The sequence below is a fragment of the Idiotropiscis lumnitzeri genome, chromosome 3 (genome assembly GCF_059441095.1).
Source record: "Idiotropiscis lumnitzeri isolate Australia: NSW breed Sydney's pygmy pipehorse chromosome 3, RoL_Ilum_1.0, whole genome shotgun sequence".
NCBI lineage: Eukaryota > Metazoa > Chordata > Actinopteri > Syngnathiformes > Syngnathidae > Idiotropiscis > Idiotropiscis lumnitzeri.
Genome location: NC_142393.1, coordinates 6,133,011 through 6,158,335, shown reverse-complemented (window position 1 = coordinate 6,158,335; position 25,325 = coordinate 6,133,011). Strand labels below are relative to the sequence as shown.

Here is a 25,325-nt window from a genome sequence, read left to right as displayed (position 1 = left end):
ACGATGCTTTGTGGAGCTGCAAAATTGTCGTTCATTCCCGTCATGATGCTGATCGTCACGACTCAAATCCGGGCGGCCCCCACCGAGAGAGGTAAAGAAGCGTCATCTCATCTTTTCCAATGCAGTGAACTCAAAACCAAATTTTAGCTCGTTTCGTCAATTCTCTCTGCATCTTAAAAATGACAAACATACGTTTACTAATTTTGTTTTGGACAATGCAAATGAATTAAGTTGATTAATGATTTTACTGTGGTTCTTCGGAGCGGGAAGATTAAGACAAGGCAGAAAATTCCAAGTCAGCGTTTCCAACTAAGGAAATAGAGCGCATGTGCAGGGTCGTGGTAATCACTCGATGGCGTCAATCCAGGTGAGGCGAAAGAAGACGTGAGCAAACAGGCAAGGAGAGCGTAGCAGACGAGGAGATACATTAGGAAGACACTGGGAGACCAGTTCAACTCATCCACGACCAGCCGAGTTAAAAAAAAAAAAAAAAAAATGCATCTTTGACGTCTTTAGCCGTCAATGGCAGTAAATGAGTTAAGAACAAACACTGGAAGGTTTTGCATGAAGGTGATAAGGAATCTGGCAGTGAATGAGAACACGGGGAAAATCGAGTGACTCCATTTACGGGTTTTTCAAAATATGAGCCGAGTGGAAGTGAACTGTCAAACTACGCAGAAAAATAATGACACTAAAGGCAAAGCGAGGCAGATTTATTCATAGAGTGTATTTTATCCTAGAGGTAACTCAATGTGCTTCACATAAAGCTCATTAGTGCTTCGCCATGTTCCTTTGAACTCTGGGCTCCATTAATTGACTCGAGTCTGCAGCCCTCAGGGCCCGACTGTGTTTCTCTTCCATTCGCATTTCTTTTCTCAAATCTCAAGCAATAAATAGACCAGTAGCAGATTCTACAGCGGACTAGTAGCCAGAGTGAAGTTTTAAGACCCAAGGAACATGTTGGGATGGCTTTGTTCTGTTCATAAGCCAAGCTGCTTAAAACAACCACATAGCCTTTCAGTCCACTAGCTTAATGCTACGCTAAATCACAATCTGCGTGACAGCGCTTTAACCAGCAACCAATCGAACTCAAGCAGTGCAGCAACAAACGTACATGGATCTTATAACAACACTCGTTAAATATTCATTATCCTCTGCAAAGAACGACTAATATTATTGCTGAGTCACCTAGCTTGATCGCAGATTAGCAACAGCTAGCTTGATAGCAGGTGAGCAAGCAGGACAGAGAGCAGATTGTGACGGCTTGAGTTGTTGTTTTTAACTAAATCCACAAGATTCTAGTCATGAAAGGACAGAAATTCATCCCCCGGCAATGACTTCTTGACTATTTCTGTTTCCCTAGAGCCGATGAGAGCTCCAAATCTTCTTCCCACTCGTTTTCATTTGTCAGCTGCCCCCCCAAGGTCTTCCTCCCTTCGTCAAAGCGAGTTCCTCAGACAGTGGCGTCTGAACGGCAGAGCGTCTGGGGCGGAAGGGACGAGACGAGGAGACCGAACAACTTCGAGGACGTTAATGGCTGCCATGAGATACCACCCGGGGACGGACGCTTCCGAGAAGCGGGTCCAGATACTTAAGATGATCTCGGTCCTCGAGGAAATGCACCGGACGTTTAACAGTACGCTGAGCACGAGGATCACCTTCTTGCCAAGAGGTTAGCATACGCACACTTCTTGTAGCTCTGATTTGAAATTGGAAAACCTTGACGATTGTCATCTTCTTAGGGAGAGGGGATATAATAACAGAACTATAAACGTTACTGATGATTTTTTTTTTTAATCATAAATCCTTATTCGAATTTCGATGAAGGCGATGCAGCGTGATCATTCACGCAGGCTAGCTTGGAAGCTACACGAGGTGTGTCCGAAAATTCCAAGACGTTCACAAAATGCCTCATTCATTGCGCAAGAAAAAATGACCTTGTGACCAGACCACTCGGAGCTGCTTCACTGTGACAACATGACTGCGTACAATGCCCTGAGCATCTGACAGTTCCTGGTTGAGAAGAACTTCGAACAACCTCCATGATCACCCGACCGTGTAATTTTTTTTATTTTTTTTTGCGCCTCTTTTCAAAGCTCAAGGAGCTCAACAAGGGGGCACTTTTAAAAGATGTGGGCAATATAAAGAGGCTGTGAAGAATCCTTCCAGATGTGCATGACAGAGACGGCTTGGGAAGTGTGTTAAACTCCAGAGGGATTACCTCCAATGAATAAATAATTAGTAATAAGGAACTTTTGTGACATCATTCCTGGAACCTTTCTGACACACCTCGTTAAGTGTTAACTAGCATTATTATTATCGTCGTCTAATAGTAAACTAAAGTGCGTCGAAATTGTCTTAATGATTAATTGAGTTTTAACTGCGCAACGAGATGAATGGTAATGTCCTTCATTAGTTTTCAGATTTTTTTTTTTTATTTCAGCAAATACCAGAAATACAGGACGAAAAAATAAAATGGTAAGTCCCTTTTAATATTATCCTTTTATCTTCTTCTAAATTCAACAAGTGATCCATTTTGATCACTTAGACCAAGGGGTCCTCATCCTATTCCCCGAGAGCCGCTGTCCTGCCTATTGTCACACATCTGATTTAAATCATCAGATAATCAGCAGAAGCAAGATAACGATCCTGAATCAGGTGTCCTGCCTGCTTTCCAACTCACCCTGCTGCAAGACACCTGATTCAGGATCGGTACTTGAGGAACAGGATTGAAGACTCCTGACTTACACTGTATAAATCCTGTTGTGGACAATTTGGCGTCATTATAAATGATTCATGTTATCAAAGAGGTGCTTGCAAGGAACAGGCGTTTGGTGCCGACAACAAGCTTCCCATAGCACATCTGTAAGGAGGACTCGTGAGTTTAAATCGCACTGCAAACAGAAAATGGACAAATGACAAATAATTATTGGGAAAAAAAAAAAGCTAGTCTGCTTGCTGGGAACATCGTGGAAATGTAACGTTAAAAGCAACAAGACAGAGATGATCATCAGAGATGGCTTTATGTGTCCCTCAATGTATTTTTCACGCTGATTTAAAAAAAAAGATACATCTTAACTTTTTTTTCTAGCCCATCAGGTTTGTTTTTACATTTGACCTATAAAATATTGCAAAAGACAGATTTTTTCGTGTCTTGTGATTCATAGCTATAGTGGTTCAGAAAAAAAAAAATTCCACCTCTTGCTGAACCTAACCCTTTATTCATAAATATTACAATTAAAATGACTAATATGATATGGCAATATCGTTATTATTATGAAAACCATCCAGAAAACTTTACTTGAATATATAATTTTACACTTCATCACTAATCCGCTAGCTCATCCATTGTCAAAGCCAGTTGAGGTTTTTGTTAATAAGCCCACTGTGGCATCAAAATCTAGAAATTCAACTCGCCTACAGACACATTTACAAAAACATGCATACTAGCAATCAAAAAATTAATTTCCTATAAAATGTCCCAGTAATATATGTACTGTATGTTTATCCTCTGTATATTGATCTTTAAGCTAGTTGAGTGTTTTTGAAAGTCTAGGGCTGATCCAAATTAAGGTTGTTCAGCCTTGATCAAGTTCACAGAATCCAGTGTGAGTACAACCTTCCTTTTTTGATTTTTGTTTTTTTTTAAATTGTCTTTCATGGTCTTATGATGAGGCTGCAGTGATGTTGACCACGCCCCCCCCAGCAACGACAGATAGCACCGCGACCGGAGCAAGTGCCGGCGCCGTCATCCCCAGCCTTACGGGACGCACCTTCCGCAAATCGCTTCCTCCTCAGTCCAAGAAGACCAACAAAAGAGGTAACAAGGGTTTCAACTTTGCTAAAGGGTGTGTGTGTGTGTATGTGTGTGTGTGTGTATGCGATCAATACGCGGCTCTGGCTTTATTCGGTCTAGTCCTGCTCCTAACAGAGAAAAGAAGACACAGCCACACAGCCAATTTGTAAAATCCATTTGTGAGTCACAATAGATAAACAGAAAAGAAAATTTAGAGTTTATAAAATGCAGTGGTGCCTTGAGATACGAGTTTAGTTGAGTCGGTACCTCATAATTGTTTTGTTTTTTTCCCTAGAACTTTCTATCTCAAATCTTGCACTGAATGGAAATAACTGCACTCTGTTCTAGCCTCCCTCCAAAAAAGTAATTAAAAAAAATAGCACTCTTTAATATGGCACTTTAAACTGAATAACACAATGAATTTGAATTATAAAATAGTTTGTGCATCACGATTATAATACTGCAATCCAGTTAAGTGCACTACTCCTTCCGGTGTACCTGTCTTGGCCACCAGGAGGCAGTGTAATACAGCCATACAGACAAATGACAAGTCATGTCAACTCTTAGTGACTCAATAAGATGCTGTAATACTTTTCATTTTGCAGAGGATAAAGAATATACCTGTGAGTATTTCAATGTTGCCCCACTGTTTGTGCTCAAATATTTCTTCTAAAAAAAACAAAACACACAAAACAATTGCTGCTAACCTTAGCATGTCAGTGGCATTTTGCTGTTAGCTAGCATGAAGCTAGGCTGACTTTGTAAAGGCAAAGTTGTGCTTGTTTCAAGTAAATGTGCAATTATTTTGGTTTATGTTTACTTTGACAGTAAAATTAGTGTGAGATTGGCCTCTAACAGTTTGAAGCCTCTTCTTTTTTTTTTTTGGAATGAAATGTTCAATCGTTGCCAAAGTGCTGCCTCTTGTGAAGTGAGTTGAACGCTGTTAAAGCAAAAGTGTTTTTAAAGGCACACCTCAAGGTAGCACTACAAATTAGACAAATTATAAAGCTGTCAACGTTTCAGTAGCCAAGTAATAAATAAATAAATAAAAAGCACATTAGGAAGCTAAAGGTTTGCTGATGCTACAAAATATGCTATTGTCACTTCTGTTTTTTTTCTCCAACAGTGTGTTTCTGGAAGTATTGCTCCCAGAATTGAGTTCCCGCCACCCAGCGTAAACCACTTGTGAGCCTCCTCTCGCCACCATCCATCCAACGCCGTGGCCTTTGTCCAAATAATAATTTTGTTGGGGGGGAGAAAAAAAAAAAAAAAAAAACTCAACTATTGCTTTACCAAAGTGTCTCCTAACTGCTCCCAAATTTCGATTGAGCCACTATTCTCCATGCATCCATGCGGCCAAGCAGTTTCCATACCTATCCTCTGGGCTCGCGTTTGACCTCTGCGTGCTAGGCAACAGTTGCTTGGACTTCAGCAGGCCACCACGGCGGCGCCAACACCAACTTAGACCTTTTCATCCAACTCGTTAATTAACAAAACTGACTGATCAAAGAAGACGATGTGTGCTAAGGCTAAGCACATGAACAAAAAAAAAAAAAACACGAAAAAAAACCACGAAATCCCCGTTTAATACCACCCCCGCCTGCCACCAGACAGATGCACATTGTTTTTTATGTGTATGCCTTCTTTAAATAAAATCCTTCTCCAACATGCCAATAGCAACAATATGAACTGATTTTATGAGGGGGGGTTGTCTTTTTTTTGCTTCATCTTATTTTCCTGAATTTGTATAATTACTTAACTCATTCCCTACAACGGTAAGAAAACTGAGCGGGTGCACAGAAATTGAGACAAGTGTTCCAACAAGTCAGCTGAAAAGTAATGATACGAAAAAAGTTCCGCGGTCCCACCAAATTGTCGGGAATAGGGCTGCAAGTTAACAATTATATTAAAAATCGATTAAGATATTTTTTTCAATGACTCGGATAAGAACAAACGCGTTTTCATATCAATTCTCTCAGTCAAACATTTCAAAAGAACAGTGCTGAAAACGCACAACAATTAATAAGTAATAATTCAGTCACTGGTTTAGTACGTTACATCAGAAAAAAATGGAATGCAGATTTTTGTTTTCCAAGGTAAATGCAAATTCTTATTTTGATTCAACACGATTTGATTGCTCTACTTCATTTGGTCAGAGAAGTAAATGTTACTAGTTTAGTCGTTTGCGCCGTTTCTGAATCTGACCTATTTTTGTCCTCGAGCAAATAATGGTTTCATAATCATAATAGAATAACAGCAAAATATAATATGTAACAGAGTAATATATTTTGTAATATTTATGAATTAAGGGTGGGGGTTTTTTTTATTTGGAAAATCACAGCTATAAATGACAATGCATGGTAAAATCTGAACTGCGCAAACTTTAATAGGTCAAACTCAAAAACAAAAAATTAAAACATCTCAAAAACCTGATTTGCTAGAAGAAAAGTAAAGATTTTTTTCATTTTAATTGGTGTCAAAAATACATTTAAGAACACAAAAAGGCATCCCTGATTAAAATTTGCCGTTGACCAGTGTAATCAGTCTAATCCCATGTTGCAATTGGAGACATTTTTGGACAATTTTAAATTAAGAAAAGATATCTAAATGATTATTCGATCATCCAAAGTAATTATCTGCCAATATAGAAATCAATTATCTGTCAATTAATTGGTACACCACCTATCTGAATGAAACCTTGGAAATAATTATTCGCCACAAACATAATACACAATATGAATTTGTCTGTGTTGTTGTAATCTAATTATCTGCTGGCATTTCAGATGCTCTATTCCAATTCCAAACAACCTTGAGGCATTAAATTGATGTATATCCAAAGCCAGACCCCCTCCCACCTCCCCGACAAAAAAAACGACACAATCACAGAGTTATTAGTCTTTGCGTCGTAGTCGTAGCTGTACATTCCTCATGTGGATGTTACCATGGCAACAGATAAGTGTGTTTGCTGTTTGGATGAGTAAACTGTGCTTAATTACTTTTCAGAGAGTTTCACTGCCACTGTTGCCCCGGTGATGAGTGCGTGTGTCTGCACATGCTCGTGCAGAGTGTGTAGACGTGTTAAATACACCGAGGTGTTGTGCGTATATAATCATTTAGCGTTCATTGAGCTAGAGCTCGGCTAAAACATGTAGTAGTCCTAAATTAGTGACAAAAAGAAGCAGGTGGGATATTTTAATCATACAGGATTTGAGGGGTAAAAAAATTAAAAAATAAAATTAAAAATTCAAGTGGGAGGTTTCATATTTGAAAATTTTGAATCGTGTTGTTTGACGATTGTGTTTTTTAGTGGCTACATGATTTTCAAAATCACTTTTAAGGGATCCAGACGATACAAGCGACATAAATATAACTTAACTGTGGATGACTTAACACAGTGAGCACAAATACAATGACACATTTTTGAAGAAATATTGCGGACAAAAATAAGTCGTAACGGAAAAAAATTTTTAATATGAAATTGTCTGAAGCTGACCACAAAAGAATCAATGCTACACAATTTCAACAGTGGATATAATACACAAACCCAAATGCAAAGTACAGCTGTTTTCACAAGGAACAATGAAATAATACTTGATGCAGTAAGCAAAACAAAAAAAACAACAAAAAAAAACATAAGTGGGTCACATGCTAATTGGAGCTTGTGAGACAGCTAGAATATTTCAAAGCTTAACTATATGTACCATTAATTTGCATCTTAAATGGTCCCGTCCTATTTTTATTTATAGTCTATATTAATGGTTTAAAGTTATGATGCTGGCAGTGGCGGCGCGATATTTAGAGAACATATAGATTTACATAATATATAATTAGATCATTTCAATTTCTAATTCTATGATAGCAGTTTTGGCACAACATGCTGCGAGGGGGAATAAAAATGCACTGCCTGAACGTTTTAGGCCAAGCGATCTTAATGTGAATTTATGAGGAAGAAAAGATTTTTTTTTTTAACTCGACTTGGTTTCCGGCAGTTTAAATATTGTAAAGTTCCTCTTTTTTTTTTTTTTTTTTTTATTATTATATGATCATGCAGAGTGGGGAATTCCCTCCGGCAGGCCTTGCTAATACTAATTTGCATATTCATATGGTGGCGTGGCAAAGGGAGGAGACTGGTCGTCGAAAAACTCTGCATTGATCGAGCACAGATTCATAAATCTGAATTTTTTAAATTTTTTTTTACACAACGTTCCAAATTATTATAAAAATGATTTTTTTTCACATTTTATAGTCTCTGCAAATGGTACTCTGATTAATAATTCCAACTGTTAGAGAACAGCTTGAATGTATCTCAACAATCTCGCTTATCTTGCCGAAAGTCAACTCAGGTTAATTGAAGCCTCTTGATTGTCCGTCGGTGTTGTAGGCGCTTGTTTGTCCATTTGTATGATGAGGCTCCCATCGTAGATGCTGTACATTTGCTCCTTGAGCTGCCAGAAGCTGGGCCGCAGGTCAGGATCGGCGTTCCAGCATTTGCACATCGTTTCGTAGAGGAACGGCGGACAAGCGGGAGGCGCCGGCATCCTGTAGCCCGCGCTGACCTGCTTGTCCGCTTCCTGCCCGCTCAGACCTGCCGAGAAGAGCGTTCATCAAGCTTGGAAAATCCCACTGATCAGCACGTGCTTCGCTGAGTTCAGCAAGCCACTCGCCTGGGTAGGGCACACCTCCGTAGGTGACCATTTCATAGAGCAGGACGCCAAAGGACCACACGTCTGACTTGACCGAGAACTTCCTCTGACTGATGGCTTCCGGTGCGCTCCATTTGTGCGGGATGGCTTTCTGGTACGCAAAGTAGATGGGCTCCTGGAGCGCCCAAAAAACGCCATGGGGTAACTTTTCACAAACATAATGTGACGACGCACACACCCCAGACTCAAATTCATACAAGTATTATTCCAGACACAGGGCAGTGTGTCATTCATTAATATGCTGAATCAGGTTGTTGTTAGCACAGTTGTTGTCTGCGTATTACTGGACATCATAACCATGGAATGTTGCTTTTCTCGCCCAAGATACTAATCTATTGAGGCAGCAAATGATGTTAGCCTCAAAATGTTAGCTTTCGGCTAACGTTGGACTCGTCTGCGGAGATGCGCATTCCATCCCAAGGACGGAACAATCCGTCCTTCCGGGATTATTAGTCCTAGATAATGTAAAACGGGAAGTGACTGTTTGAGCGAGGCAGTTGTAACACAAGCACAATGTAGTTTGGCATTGTCTTGCTGTATATTTCAGCATTACTGATGCCTTCACAGATGTGTAAGGTACATTAACACAGGCCCATACCGTCACAAATGATAGCTTTTGAACTTTGCATCCATAAAAGTACTGATGGTCATTTTTCTCTTTGGCCCAATTTGAAATGAGGATTCGTCAGACCCAAGAACACCTTTCCACTTTGCATCAGTCCAGAGAAGCCGGCAGCGTTTCTGTATATTGTTGAGAATTTTTTTTTCTTTGCATAAAGAGCTTGAAGTTGAACGGAGGGTTGTAGCGCAGAACTGTATTTACTGACATTGGTTTTCTGAAGTGTGCCGGAGCCAATAATATCGTGATGAAATGTATTCAATTTAATATAGGTTGACCATAATTTGATACATATTGTATTATGTTTACAAATGGACAATAGATTCGACCATTAGCATTACGAATTATTTTGTGATCAAAATTTTACTTTCAATTTCTGCATTTATGTTGTATCAAGCTGACAGTGCGAATGAATTATTTTACTTTTTACATCAATGATATTTTAAGCAATATAAATGGATTTTAAAATGATTTTCGACCTGTAATAGTTGGCAGCTCTACTAATAGATTACTAACAATCCGCATAAATAAGTGCCACACACCTTGATGACTTGGGTCAGTCCAAAGTCGGCCACCTTGCAGATGTAGTCCTCTCCCACCAGGACGTTCCGGGCCGCCAGGTCTCTGTGGACAAAATTGTGCTCCTCCAGGTACGACATCCCATCAGCCACCTGGCCGGCCATGTCCAACAGGGATGTCATATCCTGCTGCTGGCCCTCCGGACCTCAACATAAACGCAAAAAGAAAGAGCTGGAGTTTAGGACTTTTATCATGATGCAAATGCTACATGCTAACCTCCTAGCGGGGGTTTATTGTAATGAGTCAGATGCTACATGGCAATTGTAGCTAGCATAAGTATGGAGTAATGTGTATGTTGCCTGATGCTAATCATTGCAAGCATCTCCGCAATAGTGTGATTGGGTGCCGAAGCCAGGCATGACACACCCTCAACAACAAAGATTAAATGAGATGAACATTCCAAATCTGTATCACATTCGTACAAAATAAAAAAAAATACAATTTAGTAAGGTTAATGGTATTCATAACACAATTCAGATGTTGCCCGGATGCAGTGGTGCGTGTCCTAAATAGATATAGCAGCCAATCATTTTGATGACGCAGACAAATCTTTGAATAGTACTCAGAGATGTACCTCATAAGAGAAAAGTTTAAATTGCATTCTTACCGATGAAATGTGCATGTAGTGCTTCTCCCATAGGTAATGACAACTCTATGTCATTTACGGTGGCATTTTCGCCGCAGAGACTGATAATAATGTAAAAACCACACGGAGAAAACAAGTATTCAAGTTAGGCTGCCTTAGCAATTGACAACCTAAAATGTCCGCTGGTGGGCGGTGGCTTCACTTCTCCAGGTGGTAATTAAGCAACACTGTTATGCTGCATTCATGAAAGAAGGTAAATCGGACCATTTTTTTGCCATTCACGGTCCGTCAACCGTGGGGTCGTCATCGTCAAGTGACGTCACATCCCGACGCCAGTGTGAAGTCTCAAGGACCCAATTGCAACCTTGTACACTAAGTCTCCCATTTCAGTTTTAAACACACGCCGGTAAATTTGACCGGGTCTGCTGAAAAGGTTGGGGGTGGTAGCCCATGACAACCAATTTCATTGATCAATATTAAACTGAGTGGATATGTTGTTTTTTTTTATCGCCCAAGGCCATCTAATGTGGGCGTGGCATGGTTTCAAGTATAATGATCATGCAAGTGTCCTTCTTGAAAAGAGACCGCCAAAAACAAGTGCGTCGAGTTTTTTTTCCCCTCTAGTCAATCTTTGCAATTCGTACTTCTGAGCAGGTTGAGCAGACTTCCTTTCTCCATCAGCTCGGTGATGATGTAATATGGCGTGGAGGCGGTGCAGACAGCAAACAGCGATATAAGGTGACGGTGGCGCAAGCGCTTGAGGATCTGCACTTCCCTCTGGAACTCGGAGTGGTTCAGCTCCGAGTCTGGAGACGAAGAGAGAAGAAACGCTCACTGGGTAGAACCTCCGGGCGGGCCAACGCGGGAGCGTACGGTAAATACCGTTCTTGATGATTTTGACGGCTACGCGAATGCGCGACTTCCAGCATCCTCGGTAGACGTCCGCAAAGTAGCCGCTTCCCAACTTGTCCTCCAAGGTGAACTCCTCCTTGGGTAGTTCCCACTCGTCATCTGGGAATTGGATATCTGACGGCGGTTCTTTCTGAGGGAACACACACATGGACAGGCACACACACGCGCACATACACACACTGGTGATCAGGTAAACTAAATGGAAGGACTTCCCTGCGCAACGTTAAATATGTTTTTATTTTAAATAAATGTACAACTACAACAATATTTTAAACACAGACACACGATATACTGTATATTAGTGGTTCACAATCTTTTTTGTGTGTCTTACGTACCCCATTTTGTCACATACCATGGATAGGCCCTTTATCATGCACAATCAATTTCCCTAAGAAATACTCTATTTAATTTCTGTAAACGGAGTAAATTTACTCTGAGAATTTTACGTTGACTATTTTAGATCTTTTTTTTATTATTTATTTAATTTATTTTATTCTAGATTTTACTCTGTTTGCAGCTAATTTCCCATTTGAATGTTAATGCATGTGCGCGCGCGTGTGCGTGCGCAAGCGGGTACGTGAGCGTGTGCAAGAAGCCGTACCGGCCTGCAGGGTTCGCCCAGTGTGTCCTCGTTGCTGACACGGAGGCGGTTGTTGCAGTAGTGCGCCACCAGGTGGCTCAGTGACGTAAACTGCTGCATGCCATCCAGGACGAAGAGACCGTCGGACGTTCGGGCAATCTTGAAGTGTTTCACCCGAAAGCTAGAACGCACTGGAGACACACGCACACACAAATAGGCTTCCATTGTAAATGACGTGCCTAATATCCGTTTTGCCTTCGCTGGTGTGACGTGGTCTCGCCTGAGAGGACATATCCGACATGGTTCTCACTGGATCGGATGAGGAACGCTCCCGCTCTGTTTCCCGGTGCCATGAGGAGACTTTGGGCTTCTGAACGGTTCATGGTCCCGAAGTTCCATCTGTCACGTGTGTGTGTGCGCATACACACATGCAAACACACAGTTAGAAATTGTGACCCCAGCAGATGATATTGTTCATGGCCTGCGTTCGAATGTATTTGAGAGTTTGAGAGCAAAAGAGAAGACGTGCCTTGAAATTAGTTGACTTTGGTCCGTGACCACCCTCATAACTCAAATCTCTGTTCTCAAATCATCTTTTCCCATTGAGATGAATGAAAATGTCAATATTAATTTTAAATGCATTAATTTGGATATTAACCGGAAGAAGGTCGAACATCTGGGAGTTGTAGTCCTCTTAATCAATTTTGTCCCAGGGACGGAACGATGGATGGATACCCATTTTGGGGACGGCTGATGAGAATTTTTTTTTTTAATGTACAGACAATTATTTTAATAAATAAGTGGGACGATGATGGAAGTGTGGTCAGGGCACAGATGGAGGACCTAACACCAAAATTCTGTAACTTTTCCATCTCTGCTCTTTACATTTCTTGCACAGAAGCAACGTCATCAAGCAGCAGCAAAAAAAAAAAAAAAAAAAAAAAGACCCACAAAATGAAGTAGTGAGTTTGCGTGTGGTTTTGGCTCCAATGGATCACCAGCTCTTGACATTTAACTCTGCCCAAAATGCAACGCTAGGTAAAAAGTGCTATCCATCTCTCTCACTCACTCACTCACTCACTCACTCACTCACTCTCTCACTCACTCTCTCACTCTCTCACTCTCTCACTCACTCACTCACTCACTCTCTCACTCTCTCACTCTCTCACTCTCTCACTCTCTCACTCACTCACTCTCTCACTCACTCACTCACTCACTCACTCACTCACTCACTCACTCACTCACTCACTCACTCTCTCTCTCTCTCTCTCTCTCTCTCTCTCACTCACTCACTCACTCACTCACTCACTCACTCACTCACTCACTCACTCACTCACTCACACTCTCTCACTCTCTCTCTCTCTCTCTCTCTCTCTCTCTCTCTCTCTCTCTCTCTCTCTCTCTCTCTCTCTCTCTCTCTCTCTCTCTCTCTCTCTCTCTCTCTCTCTCTCTCTCTCTCTCTCTCTCTCTCTCTCTCTCTCGCTCTCTCTGGCGCATGGAAAAATCAATATGCAATGTATATAAAAATATAATAGTACAGCGTGGTTTAGTACTTCTCATCATTAATTCAAGCCACAAATCCACTGTAAAAGTTGGCAACTCGCCAAACAAGGCATCCGAGCTTTATTATAATTAGTGTGCATGCATGCCTGCAACTTCCCTTAAAAGCGGTATGTACTGCACTCGTTGTAATTCAAAGTGTATGGACTCTTAAAACCATAAACTGGACCCTGTGTTATCAACATATTTTAAAATATTATTTTGGTTGAATTTTTAGGAAAAATGCTTACCATGGTGTTTTTTAAAAAAAAAAAAAAAATCTTGAATATTAGTAAAAAACAATTCTAAAACAGTTTTTTAACAAAAACTAAAACTAATAAAAACTAACAACGCCTAATTAACTAAAAGCTAATTAAGACTAACTCAATAAAAAAAAAAAAGAATTAAAAACTAATTCAAATACGATAAAATACTCTAAAACGATAATAACTCCAGTTGGGACAAAGTAGCATCATAACAATGATGATGTCTAGATTTAGATGTCAATAAGAACGTGTTATTTAATTGTAAACTCACGGTTCCACCTCCATACTCGTCTCAGTTTTCTTCAGGTAGTTTCCGGGCACAACGCCACTATCAAGCGTGTTTCCGGTCTGGTCCAACCTGTACACGGACCACCAGTCGTTGCTGCAGCTCTGGACCTTGAACAGTTCTCCCGTCTGGAAGCTCAACTCATTTTGGTTCCGGCCCTGAAAGCCCCACATCGCCTCATACGTGCTTCCGCTCTCCTCCTTGTTGGCCGGTGACCTTTGTGGTGGCGGTGGTGGTTCCGGGTTCGGCGCAGTCTTACCGTCCACATTTGTCTTTTTCTCCCCGCGCAGCCTCTGCCACAGAGTTGGGCATGTACTGCGCAAGCATTCGTCCATGATTGAGCACCGAATAAGAAGACACACTTGATCACAAAAGTTTACAGCACCTGTTGGACCGGCAGTGACGCTGTCGGATTCCAAGGAATGCTGTTCGGGGACTCGAGCGAACATGCGCCACGAAAGTAGCACGCATGTTGTGATTTGTTTATTACCGCATTTCGACTGGCATGAGTTGCTTGTGCATTTTGTTTCGAGACCAAACAACCACACTCGGGGAAACCATCTCAGATAAAAGCACACTATTGCAAAGGATTAGAAATAATGGCCGTCACGGTGGGACAAAATAGGACAACACTGAAAACAATATAGGACACGAAGACTGTACGGATGCCAAATTTGAGTTCATTAATCCCCCACCCCCCAACACCTATTTTCTTTAGGGAGATTGGGCGTAATTCGACATGTTTCCTCTGCTACAGTGGACCTGAGATTAATCGCCTTTTTTTTTTCTCCATTAATATTTTTTTTAACCACAGTTATTCATAGAAAGATGTAGCTTGATGGTTCACAGCATTTTTGTGGAATGCAGGGTTTTACAAAAAAAATAAATAAAAATGTGATTGTTTTTCCCCATGCAGATTTTCCCTATTAGTGTGCCTGCCTCGTCCCTATCTCCCATAAATAGCGGAGGCCCGTGGCATAGTTTAAGTTGTAATACCCCCATTGGCCACTAGATGACAGACATTGCTTGGTTGCCCTATTCACACTAAAGGGAAATTGTGGGGGACACTGAGGCAAACTTGGACATTATGGGACATGAACAAACAACAGAGATTATGGGATACTATGGGACCTAACGAGAGATAAAGTAAGAGTTGGTCAAAATGATGCACAGTGAAACACAACAGGGGATATTAAAAGGCCCAATGAGGAAAAAATAAATAAAATCAGATGCCATAAGCGACATGGGACGCAATGGACGATATAATTACACAGAAGAGTTTATCTTCTATGTGATCATCTGTAACTGTTCACTATTGCACTAAATAAAAATAGCAAGTAAAAGTATGTCAACCTGAAAGAGTGGAACGACTTTATTGTTTGTGAGAACACGTCACTCCATTTTTTTTTTTTTTTTTTTTGGGAAGGCTTAATATTGTCATCAAGTAGCAAAGTTGCATTGTTGTCTCGCATTGCATCGCATGCAACCCTGTCCAAAGAAAAGTGGCCGTGGTCATCGTGGCGATGGCCGTGTAAACATGGCGCCCACTCTGGAGGCCGCTGGAAGACTGAATCAAAGTAATACTTGGTGATGCTACTCGGCTAATGAGTCAACATTTTCGCTCAAAAAATGAAATAAAAAAAAAAAATTGTCACGTTTTGCCGAGTGTGGGAAGCGGGCAAAATTTGTGCTCTGGCGTCACTCTTAATTTTGGAAGAGGATGAATGAGCCGAGTCATTGGATGGTAAGATTTTAAAATCTAAGTCAAAAAGAAAAAAAAAAACTGAATACAGCGAACCCTTGAATGTTCAATTTGCTACGCATAAATAACCTATTTACAATTTTTTCTCCCTGTGGACCCTATCAGCAAGTTTTCGCCGATAAACTCACCTAAGTTGTTTTTTTTTGTGTGTGTGTTCTTTCTGTAATGCCGTAAGATAGCAACAGATGGCAGTAAAACCCTGGCTAATAGGAAAGTAGTAATTGAGGTCAAGTTAGTATCTTGACGTATGGCAATTGTTCGAACGTCTTTGTACGTTATGAAGAGCCGTGTGTTCATGTTTTTGCTATTAAAATGCAGAATCAAATAATAGGTAAGCTAGTTAGGTTGAAGAGTAATTTCGTCGGAGGAGTTTGAAATTAAATGTTAAGTCTTTTAGGATCATAACAATGATCAACGGCAAATTATAATTAGAGATGGCTTTTTGTGGTAAAAAAAAATTTGTTGACAATTTGTGGCATATTTACAGCTCCAACTATTAATATTGGCATTAGGCAACTGGACTTGTAAATATTTTGGGGAGTCTTAATTACTCACGGATTTTCGCAACTAAAAATGAGCTTATTTGATGACATAAAAAATATTAATAAATATATTTGTTCATTAATTTTAGGAGAAATCATTCCAAAAATCTTAAAGGACTCTTGATGTAAATGCTGCGAGGGACAGATTAAAAAAAAAAAAAAAAAAGGGAGTCATACTTTGCCCACCCACAGTTAATGCTCAGTGCTTTAGCAACCACGCGAGCCTGAACACTTTCAGGGGCTCACATTTGTTCTTAGCAAATGATAACGCTCAAGCTGATGACCAAAAGGAAATTCCGTCTCCAGGGAGGAATCGCCATCATCTTCCTTTAGGAACTTGACGAGAGGTTACTTTTGGACAAAAAGATGAGCTCATGTCAGGCTGAACACAAGCCAAGAAATCATTATTGCACATAGCGCCTCCTTTCGGCCTGCAGTCATCATCGTTGCCGGGTGAAAAATTCCATCCGGCTTCCCACACGACAGACGGTCTTTGTCAGCGTGCATGGCGGCGATGTTGTCCTCCTCCTCGCCGCCGCATGGTCACACCTCGATGGTCTTGAAGTAGATTCGAGCGTAAATGGAGTCCAGTTGGCTGTGCAAAGCGTGGAAGGAAGGCCTCTTGGATGGTTCGGCCGCCCAGCAGTCCATCATGATGCGGTAGATGTTGTGAGGACATCTGCTGGGACACCCCAGGCGAGCACCAGACGACAGCAGGTCCAACACCTGCTTGTTGTTTTTGCCTGAAAGGTTGTCACAGCCAAGGAAGGAGGGAACATAATGAGACTTCAGCTCAGTTGGCATCAAACAAATCGGATTCACATTGACAGCTCGCTTAAATGTAGGTCAAAGTTATATCATTGCCGTGCTGTAAAAAATACATATCCAATTTTTTTTTACATTTTCACATTTACACAACACTTGTAACCCGGAAACCCCATTCACGTGAAAATAGAAAAATAAATAAATAGAAAACGGACATAAGTGTTTTTCAAAGGACAGTAAAAATTAATAAATGAATGAATAAATGTTTAAAAAAAAACAGTTGAAAAGGTTGAAATAAAACTGCATTGTACATAAAAGTGAAATGCTGCTAATTTGCACTTAAATGTACTGTACGTGTTAAAACAAAAAAATGTTTTCGTCAGTGTAATTTAAAAGCTCACCACTAGAGGGAGCCCACGCACCGCGCTGAGAATCACTCCCATTTAAATGAAATACGACAAGCACTTGTGATATTTTGTCCTCCAGGTGGTGGTCATGATTTAAAGATAAAGGCTAGCGCAACGAACATTTATTACATTTCAGCTGCAACTTGAAACTACAGCTAGAGAAGACAAAAATTCCCCTAAAATCTGTACATTTTCAAAACTGTTGACTGTTTGGACATTTTGAGGCCAGCAAAATCAGAATCAGAATCAGAAATTCCTTTATTGTCATTGTACTCAAGTGTGCAACGAGATTAGAGAGCTCCCCTCTCCAGTGCAATACAACAATAATTCAGATAGATATATAAATTAGATAAATAAGAGAATAGTTAGTGCAATGGAAAATAATACTGGATAGGATATATAAAAAAATTTTAAAAAGGCAATCATTTATTCTACACGTATTATTATACAACTTCTCTCTATGTTTTTATACCATAAATCTGCTTGTGTTGAGGCGAAAAATGTGTAGATAGATTGTGAAAACGTATTATTTCATTATGTTCCACTAATTTTGCGGTTCTATTTTTTTTCTCACAAGTCACAGAATGACAGGTATCACATGTGGAGATGTGTGTTGATATGAATTGACATCAATGATGTAAAAATTCCTTGAATTCCAAAAATATTAGCAAGCAACACGTTACCTTCGTAGGGCATTTTCCCGCGCGACATCATCTCGTAGAGAAGAACGCCAAAGGACCACACATCCGACTTGACGGAGAACTTTTGGTGAATGGCGGCCTCTGGTGCCGTCCACCGCACGGGTATCTTAGTGGTCCGGCTGGCTGTGTACACACTGTCCTGGAAAATGTCGCAAAAGTCAGCATTCCGCAAGATAGACAGAAAGTGCCAAGACATCAAATGAAGCAAGACTCTAGCGTCACATTAAGTTAACAGGCTGCTTTTTGAATTTTCATCCGCATGAACTTTACACATGAACTGAGAACTTTTTGATTACGCTGTATGTTTGGACTGCGCTTTCATTCTTCACAGAGGATAAAGACTATATGACTGAGTACAGTTATATTGTTTGTGTTCAAATATCCGTCTTTTTAAGCGTTATAGCTAGGGATGGGCGAGTACCGATACTGTCGATAGTGGTCATATTTTGAGGTATCGATTATTGCAGACAATTGCCGATACATATAGTCACAGATACCAAGGCGCCTTTGTGAGTATTTTATGAACAAATGGAAAATATAGTTTTAAAAAATTTGATTATTTCAATTTTAAGAAAAAAAAAGTTAGATTGAGATACATCGGTGTTTCATTATAAGTAACTATCATTAGTTCACTTGAAATTTTATGTGTCAAACGTACTAGTGATATTAGTTATTTGGCATTGGTATGTATTCAAGAAAAAAAAAAAAAGAATGTATTGAATGTACCTTGTTCTAAAAGTGCCTATTGACTATACTGTCGGTGCTAAACGTTAGCCTGTGCCTTTGACGTAGCCAATTACATGTTAGCATTAGCATTAAGCGAGCAGATGTAAGAGGCCAATTTCTAAAGGTAAAATTGGTCTGAATTTTTCATGGCGGTGGTGGACGTGAACAGATGTGATCAACTGTTAATGTAAGCTGCACTAAATGCACGACTTATGATCAAATATAAAAGAGTCACAAATAGGTGCATTATGCAAACTGGCGAGGGTTGATTGTACCAAGAAATTATGAAAAATTCCTGAAACTCCAAGTGGAGTCGCGGCCAGAGAACATTTTATTGTTTTGACCTTTTATAATTTACAGCGCTTAACTTCATTTTACACTTGGCACAAGTCACCTTGACGTCACGTCTTTGTCACACACACATGGACACACCTTGATAATTCGAGCCAGTCCAAAGTCTGCCACCTTGCACACCAGGTCCTCTCCCACCAGAATGTTTCTAGCCGCCAAGTCTCTGTGGACGATATTCCTGTCTTCCAGGTAGGCCATGCCCTCGGCCACCTGACTGCCCATATAGATGAGGTGAGCGGAGGTCAGCACCTGGCCTTCTGCCGCTAAACACAAACGCACATTGAAACGGAAGCGACGTTGAAATCGGTCATGACATGCTCAACGTGCCTTTTTAATCTTGAGTGCTCTGAAAGGCTCCTAGCAGGTAAATAAATTGTGAAAGCGATTTTTTTTTTTCTTTCGGTTTCACTCACAAGCCAAGTAGGACTTGAGGCTTCCTTTGCTCATCAGCTCGGTCACGATGTAGACGGGTTCGCCTCGGGAGCACATGGCCAGCAGCTGGATCAACTTGGGATGGTGAAGGCTCTTCAGCGCCTGCACCTCCTTCACAAACTCGTCCTGTTTGGTGTCCTCTGAGAATCATCGAGAAGATTCCTTTATACAGTGAACCCGCGATCACACGTTCCAAATCATATTTGACGTGGCCAGAAGGGGTGGCCGGAGAGTCGCAGCGGCCACCAGGTATCTCCGCCCCTGCGAGACTACGCTTGAAACATTCTTGTTTGTGAGCGTCAACTGCGTTGTCTTAACTCATTCACTACCAGCCAAGTTTATATAAAAAAAAAAAAAGGATCTTGGACGTCTTTAGCCGTCAATGGCAGTGAATGTGTTAAGTGGAAACACCTCCCAGTGTACAACCGGCGTGTCATTGATTGTGGTGTTGTACCTTGCTTGAGCATCTTAATGGCAACACGCTTGTTCTCGGCGGTCCACAGAGCCTCCCACACTTCTCCAAAGTGCCCTTCGCCCAACTTGCGGTGCAGCTTGAACTCCTCGCGAGGCCTCTCCCAAGGCTCCATGTCGAAAAGCTCCCGCTGCAGAGCACAAGCATGTGAGTACACGCCGCATGACAGGTGTGTGTGCGTGTGTGGGGGGGGTGTGTGTGTGTGTGTGTGTGTCATCAGTGTTCCACGCGGCAGGTTCCATGTTGGTTTTTCTGTGAGGAACCCTTAAGGACATACTTGAGAGCGCTTAACTGCTGATGATGCATTTGTTTGTCTGCCACTGATGATGAAGAAGACAAGCCAGACGACTTTTTGTGATCATCTTTTATTATACGTGCGCCAACAAGCATGAGAGTTTGACATTTGAGTCATCACAATGTGAAATTAAAAAAATTAAAAAACAGTTGTATGGAAATGAATGACAAAGGACTGAAATGATAAATGATAACCAACGACACAATTAAACACAAACCGATAAAAAGACAAAAAAATGTCACACTGGGGCTGTTAATATGAACAGGCACACTTCATTGAAATGCTCGTAAATAAATAAGACCAGACCGTTTTAACCCCTTCCAATTATTCTTGTTACATTACAATATTTAGTTTTATTCTAATTATTATTATTCATATGCTGATCATATTACCATTGATATTATCATCATTGTGCTCCAATATTGCAAAGAGTACACTGAAAAGAACAACAATAACGTTATTAAGAAATCATCTGTAGTCATTTCCCCCAAGAAAAATAGTCGGAATATACAAGAAAAACTTTTGGGGGGAAAATTATTTTATGTTTAATTTCAATTGTGAAGGAAATATTGGGAATATTTTGAGAATGTGTTATTTAATTGTTTACATGAGACAAATTTGTAGTCTTACAAAAATTATGTATTTGTTTTTTGAAAAAAAAAAACTGCAACACAAAAAAAAAGACATTGTACAAGTGTAGAGTGGTATTGTTTTTAGATGAGCTTTTGTGTTCTGTTATGTGGCTTTCATAAACTTGAAATGTAATGACGAACAGAAAAAAAATATCATTCTTAAATTTTGTGAAAATATTGTAATATTCAAAAAAAATCCTGACCATATAATTATAAACTTTTTTTTTCTTTAAAAAAAAGTGGTATTCTTTGGTTAAAAAAAAAAAAAAAAAAAAAAGATCAGGTGATGAGGTCAGGTGAGCTACAGGGTCAGCTGATAACAGCTCTTTTTTTTTTATTTCTTTTTTTTAACTGTAAAGCCCTGAGTTGCATTTCGTATGATAAGTATAAAATGCAATATGTATTAATATTCAGCAGTATGAAGCTTTACCTGCTGAGCACAAGGTTCCGCCAGCAGCACGCCCAAACTGCGAGGGTTCTTCTGGTAGTATGAGACCAGCTCGCCCAGCGTCCCGAAGGAGATCTTGTCCGACACAAAATAGGCACCGATGGAGGAGCGCTGGATGCGGAAGTGGAACACCTTCCCTTCACTGCGAGCTGGAAGCGTGACGCAAGAACAAAGAGGAAAACGCTTTGAAAAAAATCCATCACAACAAAGAAAAATGGAAAACTGGATATCAGGTCCTCAAGGGTCACATGTTTTAGATCAGTGGTCTCCAACGCCCGGTCCGCGGGCCACACAGATGAAAGAGGGGAAAAAACTGCAGTAGTTCCAGAAAAATGTATTATTTGAGGCAGAAAAATATTTTATATTAAAAAGTGACCAGCTTCTCTCCATTATATCGATTTGCTAATTCTCTTGGTCGCATTACGCCAATGTTAAACCCGCAAGATAGAGAAATTAGTAAAAAATAAAAATAAAAACAGACCACGTACGAAGCCGCTGTCCCAAAAAAAATATAAAATAAATAAAATAAAATAAAAAATAAATAAATAAAAAGTGTCAAATCTGTCACACGCACCTGAGATGGTGTACTCGTCACTGTGACTCTCACTGATCCGTGCCAGGAAGCAGCCATCTTTGTTCTGGGGCGCCAGCAGCAGCTTCTCAGCTTTGGTGCGGTTGATGTTGCCGTAGTACCACCTGCACACACCGCCCAATTTAGTGCAAAGTTTGGACCACCAACATCACATCGCTTCATCGTCAACTTTTGCTCTTCACGAACCGTCAATGGTGGGCGGGGCTAATATGTGGAGCGAGGAGGATGCGCGTAAAGAAATGAGATTTAGCCGCACGCACACAAACTGACGAAGAATGTAAACACTAAACTGGTCGGCTCAGTTCATCACGGTGGCTGTGGGATCGTTTGCTTCTGCCTGAGAATCAGGTGCGTGTGTGGGTGTGACGCTCCAATTTCACTGAAACTAGCAAACGTGGAGCGACAGATTGATTTAAAAATAGTTTGAGAGTTTTGTCGTAGTTCTCTGTGCCAAGCATGACCTGCGACCTTTATTATGCGTTCGTATTTGTGATTATTTCCAACTCAAAGACGGCACAAACAACAAAACGTACAGCAACTTCCAAAGTGGAACACAGTGACTGCAAAATGCGCAGTCACGCATGAGAGCATCAAAAGATGCTTTCCGCTTTCTGTTTCGGTATTCGTTGTTGTCTGACACAGATTCCAAAAGAAGCAGCAAACTGAACGTTGTTTTCGTTCCACCTGACCAACAGTCGAAGGTGACAGTTTGACCTGGGGCAAGATTATTTACAAAATATTGCCAGTATTTCCTCTGCATTTCTTTAAATAGCATCTTGAACAGATTGAAATGAGGAGTAGAATGAGAAACGTGAACATTTCTTTTTCCCATATCAGAGCGGATCAGCGGAGAAGCTGTAGTCATGGGTCAGTTTTCTCTGAGCGTGAAACCGGTTCTGCCCGACACTCCAAATAAGAACAAGGTCAGCGTCAACAAAGCCACAGCAGCATTTTAAAAAGTCACGTTGCCTTTGAGCCACCATGACAGAAATATTGATATTTTGTTGTCTGGCCGGGAGATATGGCCTGACAATAAAAAAAAAAATTCATTAAAAAAGAAAAAAAATCAGATTTGTTATTTTGTAGTTTTTCCCGTCCTCTGCTTGTAGAAATGTCAAATGATATGCTAGCCCGGTTTCAGGTGCGAACAGATGATAAATCAAATGTGCTGTGACCTCGGCGCTCGTGCACAGCAAGTTTTGGACCAATTGGCAGGCAAACATTTTGCTTGAAAGTATAAATAAATCAAATACATAATATTTTACTGAGATTGGTAGATATTTTTGCATTTCATGCAAAACAGGTTATCGATTCTAATGTCAGAATTTGCCGATCAATCAGTGTCGTCTTTGATCGGATCTGCAAAATAAGACAGCCCAGCAAACACAATTTCGTGAACTCCAGGGATGTTCTTGCGCTGCCATTGTTAATAATCCAAGGTTACTCATATATATATATATATATATATATATATATATATATTTTATTTTTATTTTTTATTTATTTATTAATTTTATTGTATTTATTTATTTTTTTAAATCGTCTCCATAATCCTGATTGGGAAAATATTCAGGGACTCCAAAAAATAAATTGTCTAAATGTTATTGGGTTTTTTTTGGGGGGGGGGTGTAGAAGTTATGTTGACATCAGTTAAATTAAAAAAAAAAAAAAGATAATTTTCCCCAAACACAGACCTATAGGCAGCAAAATTGCTTTGTTTTTTCCCAGAACTGTTCTGTTGGTTCTTCTGCGTTAAACCAAACGAATGATGATGTTGCAGGTCTGAAGCAGGTTGACAACCGACGCCAAATCAGCCCCCTCCGGTTCAAGGTGAGAGTGAAGCAGGCAGACGGTGTTAAGCAACCTGAAATCAGGCGCCACGCACTCACTTGTGTTTGGCAAACTCGTCCTGGAGAACCGCCACGTAGTTGGCGGGGATGAGTCCGGACTCCAACGACCCGGTCAGTTTCTTGGCCAGCACGTACTCGCCTCGCTGCTCCAGCACCGAAAGCTTGTCGCCCTCCCGGACCGTCAGCTCGTCGTCGCTGCGGGCCTCGAAGTCGAAGAGCGCCGCGTACAATTGGACCGGCCTCTTCTTGGGCGACGGCACGCGGATGTCGCCCGACACCGTCCGGATCTCGGTGGTGTGCGCGGCCCGGTTGGCGATCACATGGTTCGGCACGCTCGGGTAGCGGAAGTCGGGCCAGATGCAATCCCAGAGACGCTTCAAACACGGCATGCAGGAGCGGCAGCAGCCCTCCATGACCTCCGGATCTCACAACCGTTCGCCGACCGCCGAACGCGAGTTACCGCAGCCCAGTAGCAGCCCAGAAGCAGCCGCACCGCGGTGCTGTTCTCCTGCGCGGCCGGGATGAAGCATTGTTCTGGGGAAGCAGCGGCGGGCTCCAGATAAGCCGGACCGACCGGTTTTTTTCCCTGTTGGGCGCATGGACGCGGGCCGCCGCGGGAATGCGGAAGCGATCGAGGACATCCGAAGTAGCGGCTTGGGGTTCGGTTCTCGACCGGGTGGCACGAGTCGTGTCGGGCGGAAAGGTGAACGCGTGGGGGAAGACGGCGTGAACGCGCGTCCTTTAAAGTATGTTTTGACTCCCGAGTGCGCGACACCTGACAGGTGCGCGGAATCGCGGGCGCGCACACCACAAACTATGAGCAATGCCACTTTTCGCCATGACGTCACAAATACTTCCGCGTGGCAAAAAAATGAAATATGTACAGTGTTACCTTGAAATACAGTGCTTTAAAAACGCTAGTGTCTCCTGTCATCGTTCCATTTTAAAATGAATAAAAATGCCCCTTTAAGCCTCCCGAAAAAGACAACGTTGTAATGTGTTTAATCGGAAAAATAGCTCTCTATAATATTGTGCTTTTAAAACAGAATTGTGATGTAATTAAATATAATTAAAAAAAAATTAACGAATTAAACATTTTGTGTTAAGATTTAATGCTTCATTTCAATTTGTTGCACTGCTCATTCTGGCGCACCATAACACATGTTGTATACATAACACATGCAGTATTGTGATATTGTCCCGCTACATGTGTTACTCCACCATTTGTGCTCAATTGTCCGTTCCTAAATGGTTAGATGCTAGCTGTTAGCTCTTCAATTGTATTTTCCATAATGTTTTAGCATTAAGATTTCTCTATGTTCTTTTTAACTGGGCAGGGCATTAAACGTCTTAAAACCCTTTTTTTATCGTTAATTGATCACTATTTGCCAAACTATTGCTTATTATGAGGTGAGTTTATTGCCACCATGCTACGCTCCAATCTCAAGTTTGCTTCTTGTATGATCAAGCAGCACCATTAAATT

At 41.0% G+C, this 25,325-nt stretch overlaps 3 protein-coding genes across 4 annotated transcripts; 1 reads left to right on the top strand and 2 right to left on the bottom strand.

Moving 5' to 3' along the window:
• The first annotated feature begins 3 nt into the window (after positions 1 to 3).
• Positions 4 to 5,008, top strand: urp2 (urotensin II-related peptide). Its single transcript, XM_088292191.1, has 5 exons — positions 4 to 91; positions 1,364 to 1,672; positions 2,444 to 2,478; positions 3,676 to 3,820; positions 4,923 to 5,008. Exons 1-5 carry the CDS (start codon positions 4 to 6, stop codon positions 4,952 to 4,954), a joined length of 609 nt encoding a protein of 202 aa, XP_088148317.1. The 3' UTR covers positions 4,955 to 5,008.
• Positions 5,009 to 7,417: 2,409 nt separating this feature from the next.
• On the bottom strand, positions 7,418 to 14,251 carry ptk6b (PTK6 protein tyrosine kinase 6b). 2 transcript variants are annotated; one of them, XM_088290364.1, is made up of 8 exons: positions 13,852 to 14,251; positions 12,056 to 12,174; positions 11,797 to 11,966; positions 11,166 to 11,325; positions 10,928 to 11,089; positions 9,661 to 9,842; positions 8,461 to 8,614; positions 7,418 to 8,381 (listed from the first exon to the last, which is right to left on the bottom strand). In XM_088290364.1, the coding sequence occupies exons 1-8, from the start codon at positions 14,199 to 14,201 to the stop codon at positions 8,131 to 8,133; spliced, it is 1,548 nt and encodes a 515-aa protein (XP_088146490.1). In that variant the 5' UTR covers positions 14,202 to 14,251; the 3' UTR covers positions 7,418 to 8,130. The 2 variants fall into 2 exon arrangements, with proteins under 2 accessions (XP_088146490.1, XP_088146491.1); XM_088290365.1 differs by having other exon boundaries at positions 12,086 to 12,174.
• Positions 14,252 to 16,227: 1,976 nt separating this feature from the next.
• Positions 16,228 to 24,633, bottom strand: srms (src-related kinase lacking C-terminal regulatory tyrosine and N-terminal myristylation sites). Its single transcript, XM_088290366.1, has 8 exons — positions 23,881 to 24,633; positions 21,974 to 22,095; positions 21,382 to 21,548; positions 20,007 to 20,154; positions 19,534 to 19,692; positions 19,202 to 19,383; positions 18,026 to 18,182; positions 16,228 to 16,913 (listed from the first exon to the last, which is right to left on the bottom strand). The coding sequence occupies exons 1-8, from the start codon at positions 24,252 to 24,254 to the stop codon at positions 16,714 to 16,716; spliced, it is 1,509 nt and encodes a 502-aa protein (XP_088146492.1). The 5' UTR covers positions 24,255 to 24,633; the 3' UTR covers positions 16,228 to 16,713.
• Between the last annotated feature and the right edge of the window lie 692 nt (positions 24,634 to 25,325).

Coding starts and splice junctions, on each gene's coding strand:
- urp2 (XM_088292191.1), top strand. CDS start 4: ATGCTTTGTGGAGCTGCAAAATTGTCGTTCATTCCCGTCATGATGCTG. Junction 2,479..3,675: donor CAGGACGAAAAAATAAAATG/GTAAGTCCCTTT, acceptor TCTTATGATGAG/GCTGCAGTGATGTTGACCAC. Junction 3,821..4,922: donor CAAGAAGACCAACAAAAGAG/GTAACAAGGGTT, acceptor TTTCTCCAACAG/TGTGTTTCTGGAAGTATTGC.
- ptk6b (XM_088290364.1), bottom strand. CDS start 14,201: ATGGACGAATGCTTGCGCAGTACATGCCCAACTCTGTGGCAGAGGCTG. Junction 12,175..13,851: donor ACGAGTATGGAGGTGGAACC/GTGAGTTTACAA, acceptor CACACGTGACAG/ATGGAACTTCGGGACCATGA. Junction 11,090..11,165: donor CGTCAAAATCATCAAGAACG/GTATTTACCGTA, acceptor CTTCGTCTCCAG/ACTCGGAGCTGAACCACTCC.
- srms (XM_088290366.1), bottom strand. CDS start 24,254: ATGGAGGGCTGCTGCCGCTCCTGCATGCCGTGTTTGAAGCGTCTCTGG. Junction 20,155..21,381: donor CGGAACCTTGTGCTCAGCAG/GTAAAGCTTCAT, acceptor TGTGCTCTGCAG/CGGGAGCTTTTCGACATGGA. Junction 19,693..20,006: donor CATTAAGATGCTCAAGCAAG/GTACAACACCAC, acceptor GATGATTCTCAG/AGGACACCAAACAGGACGAG.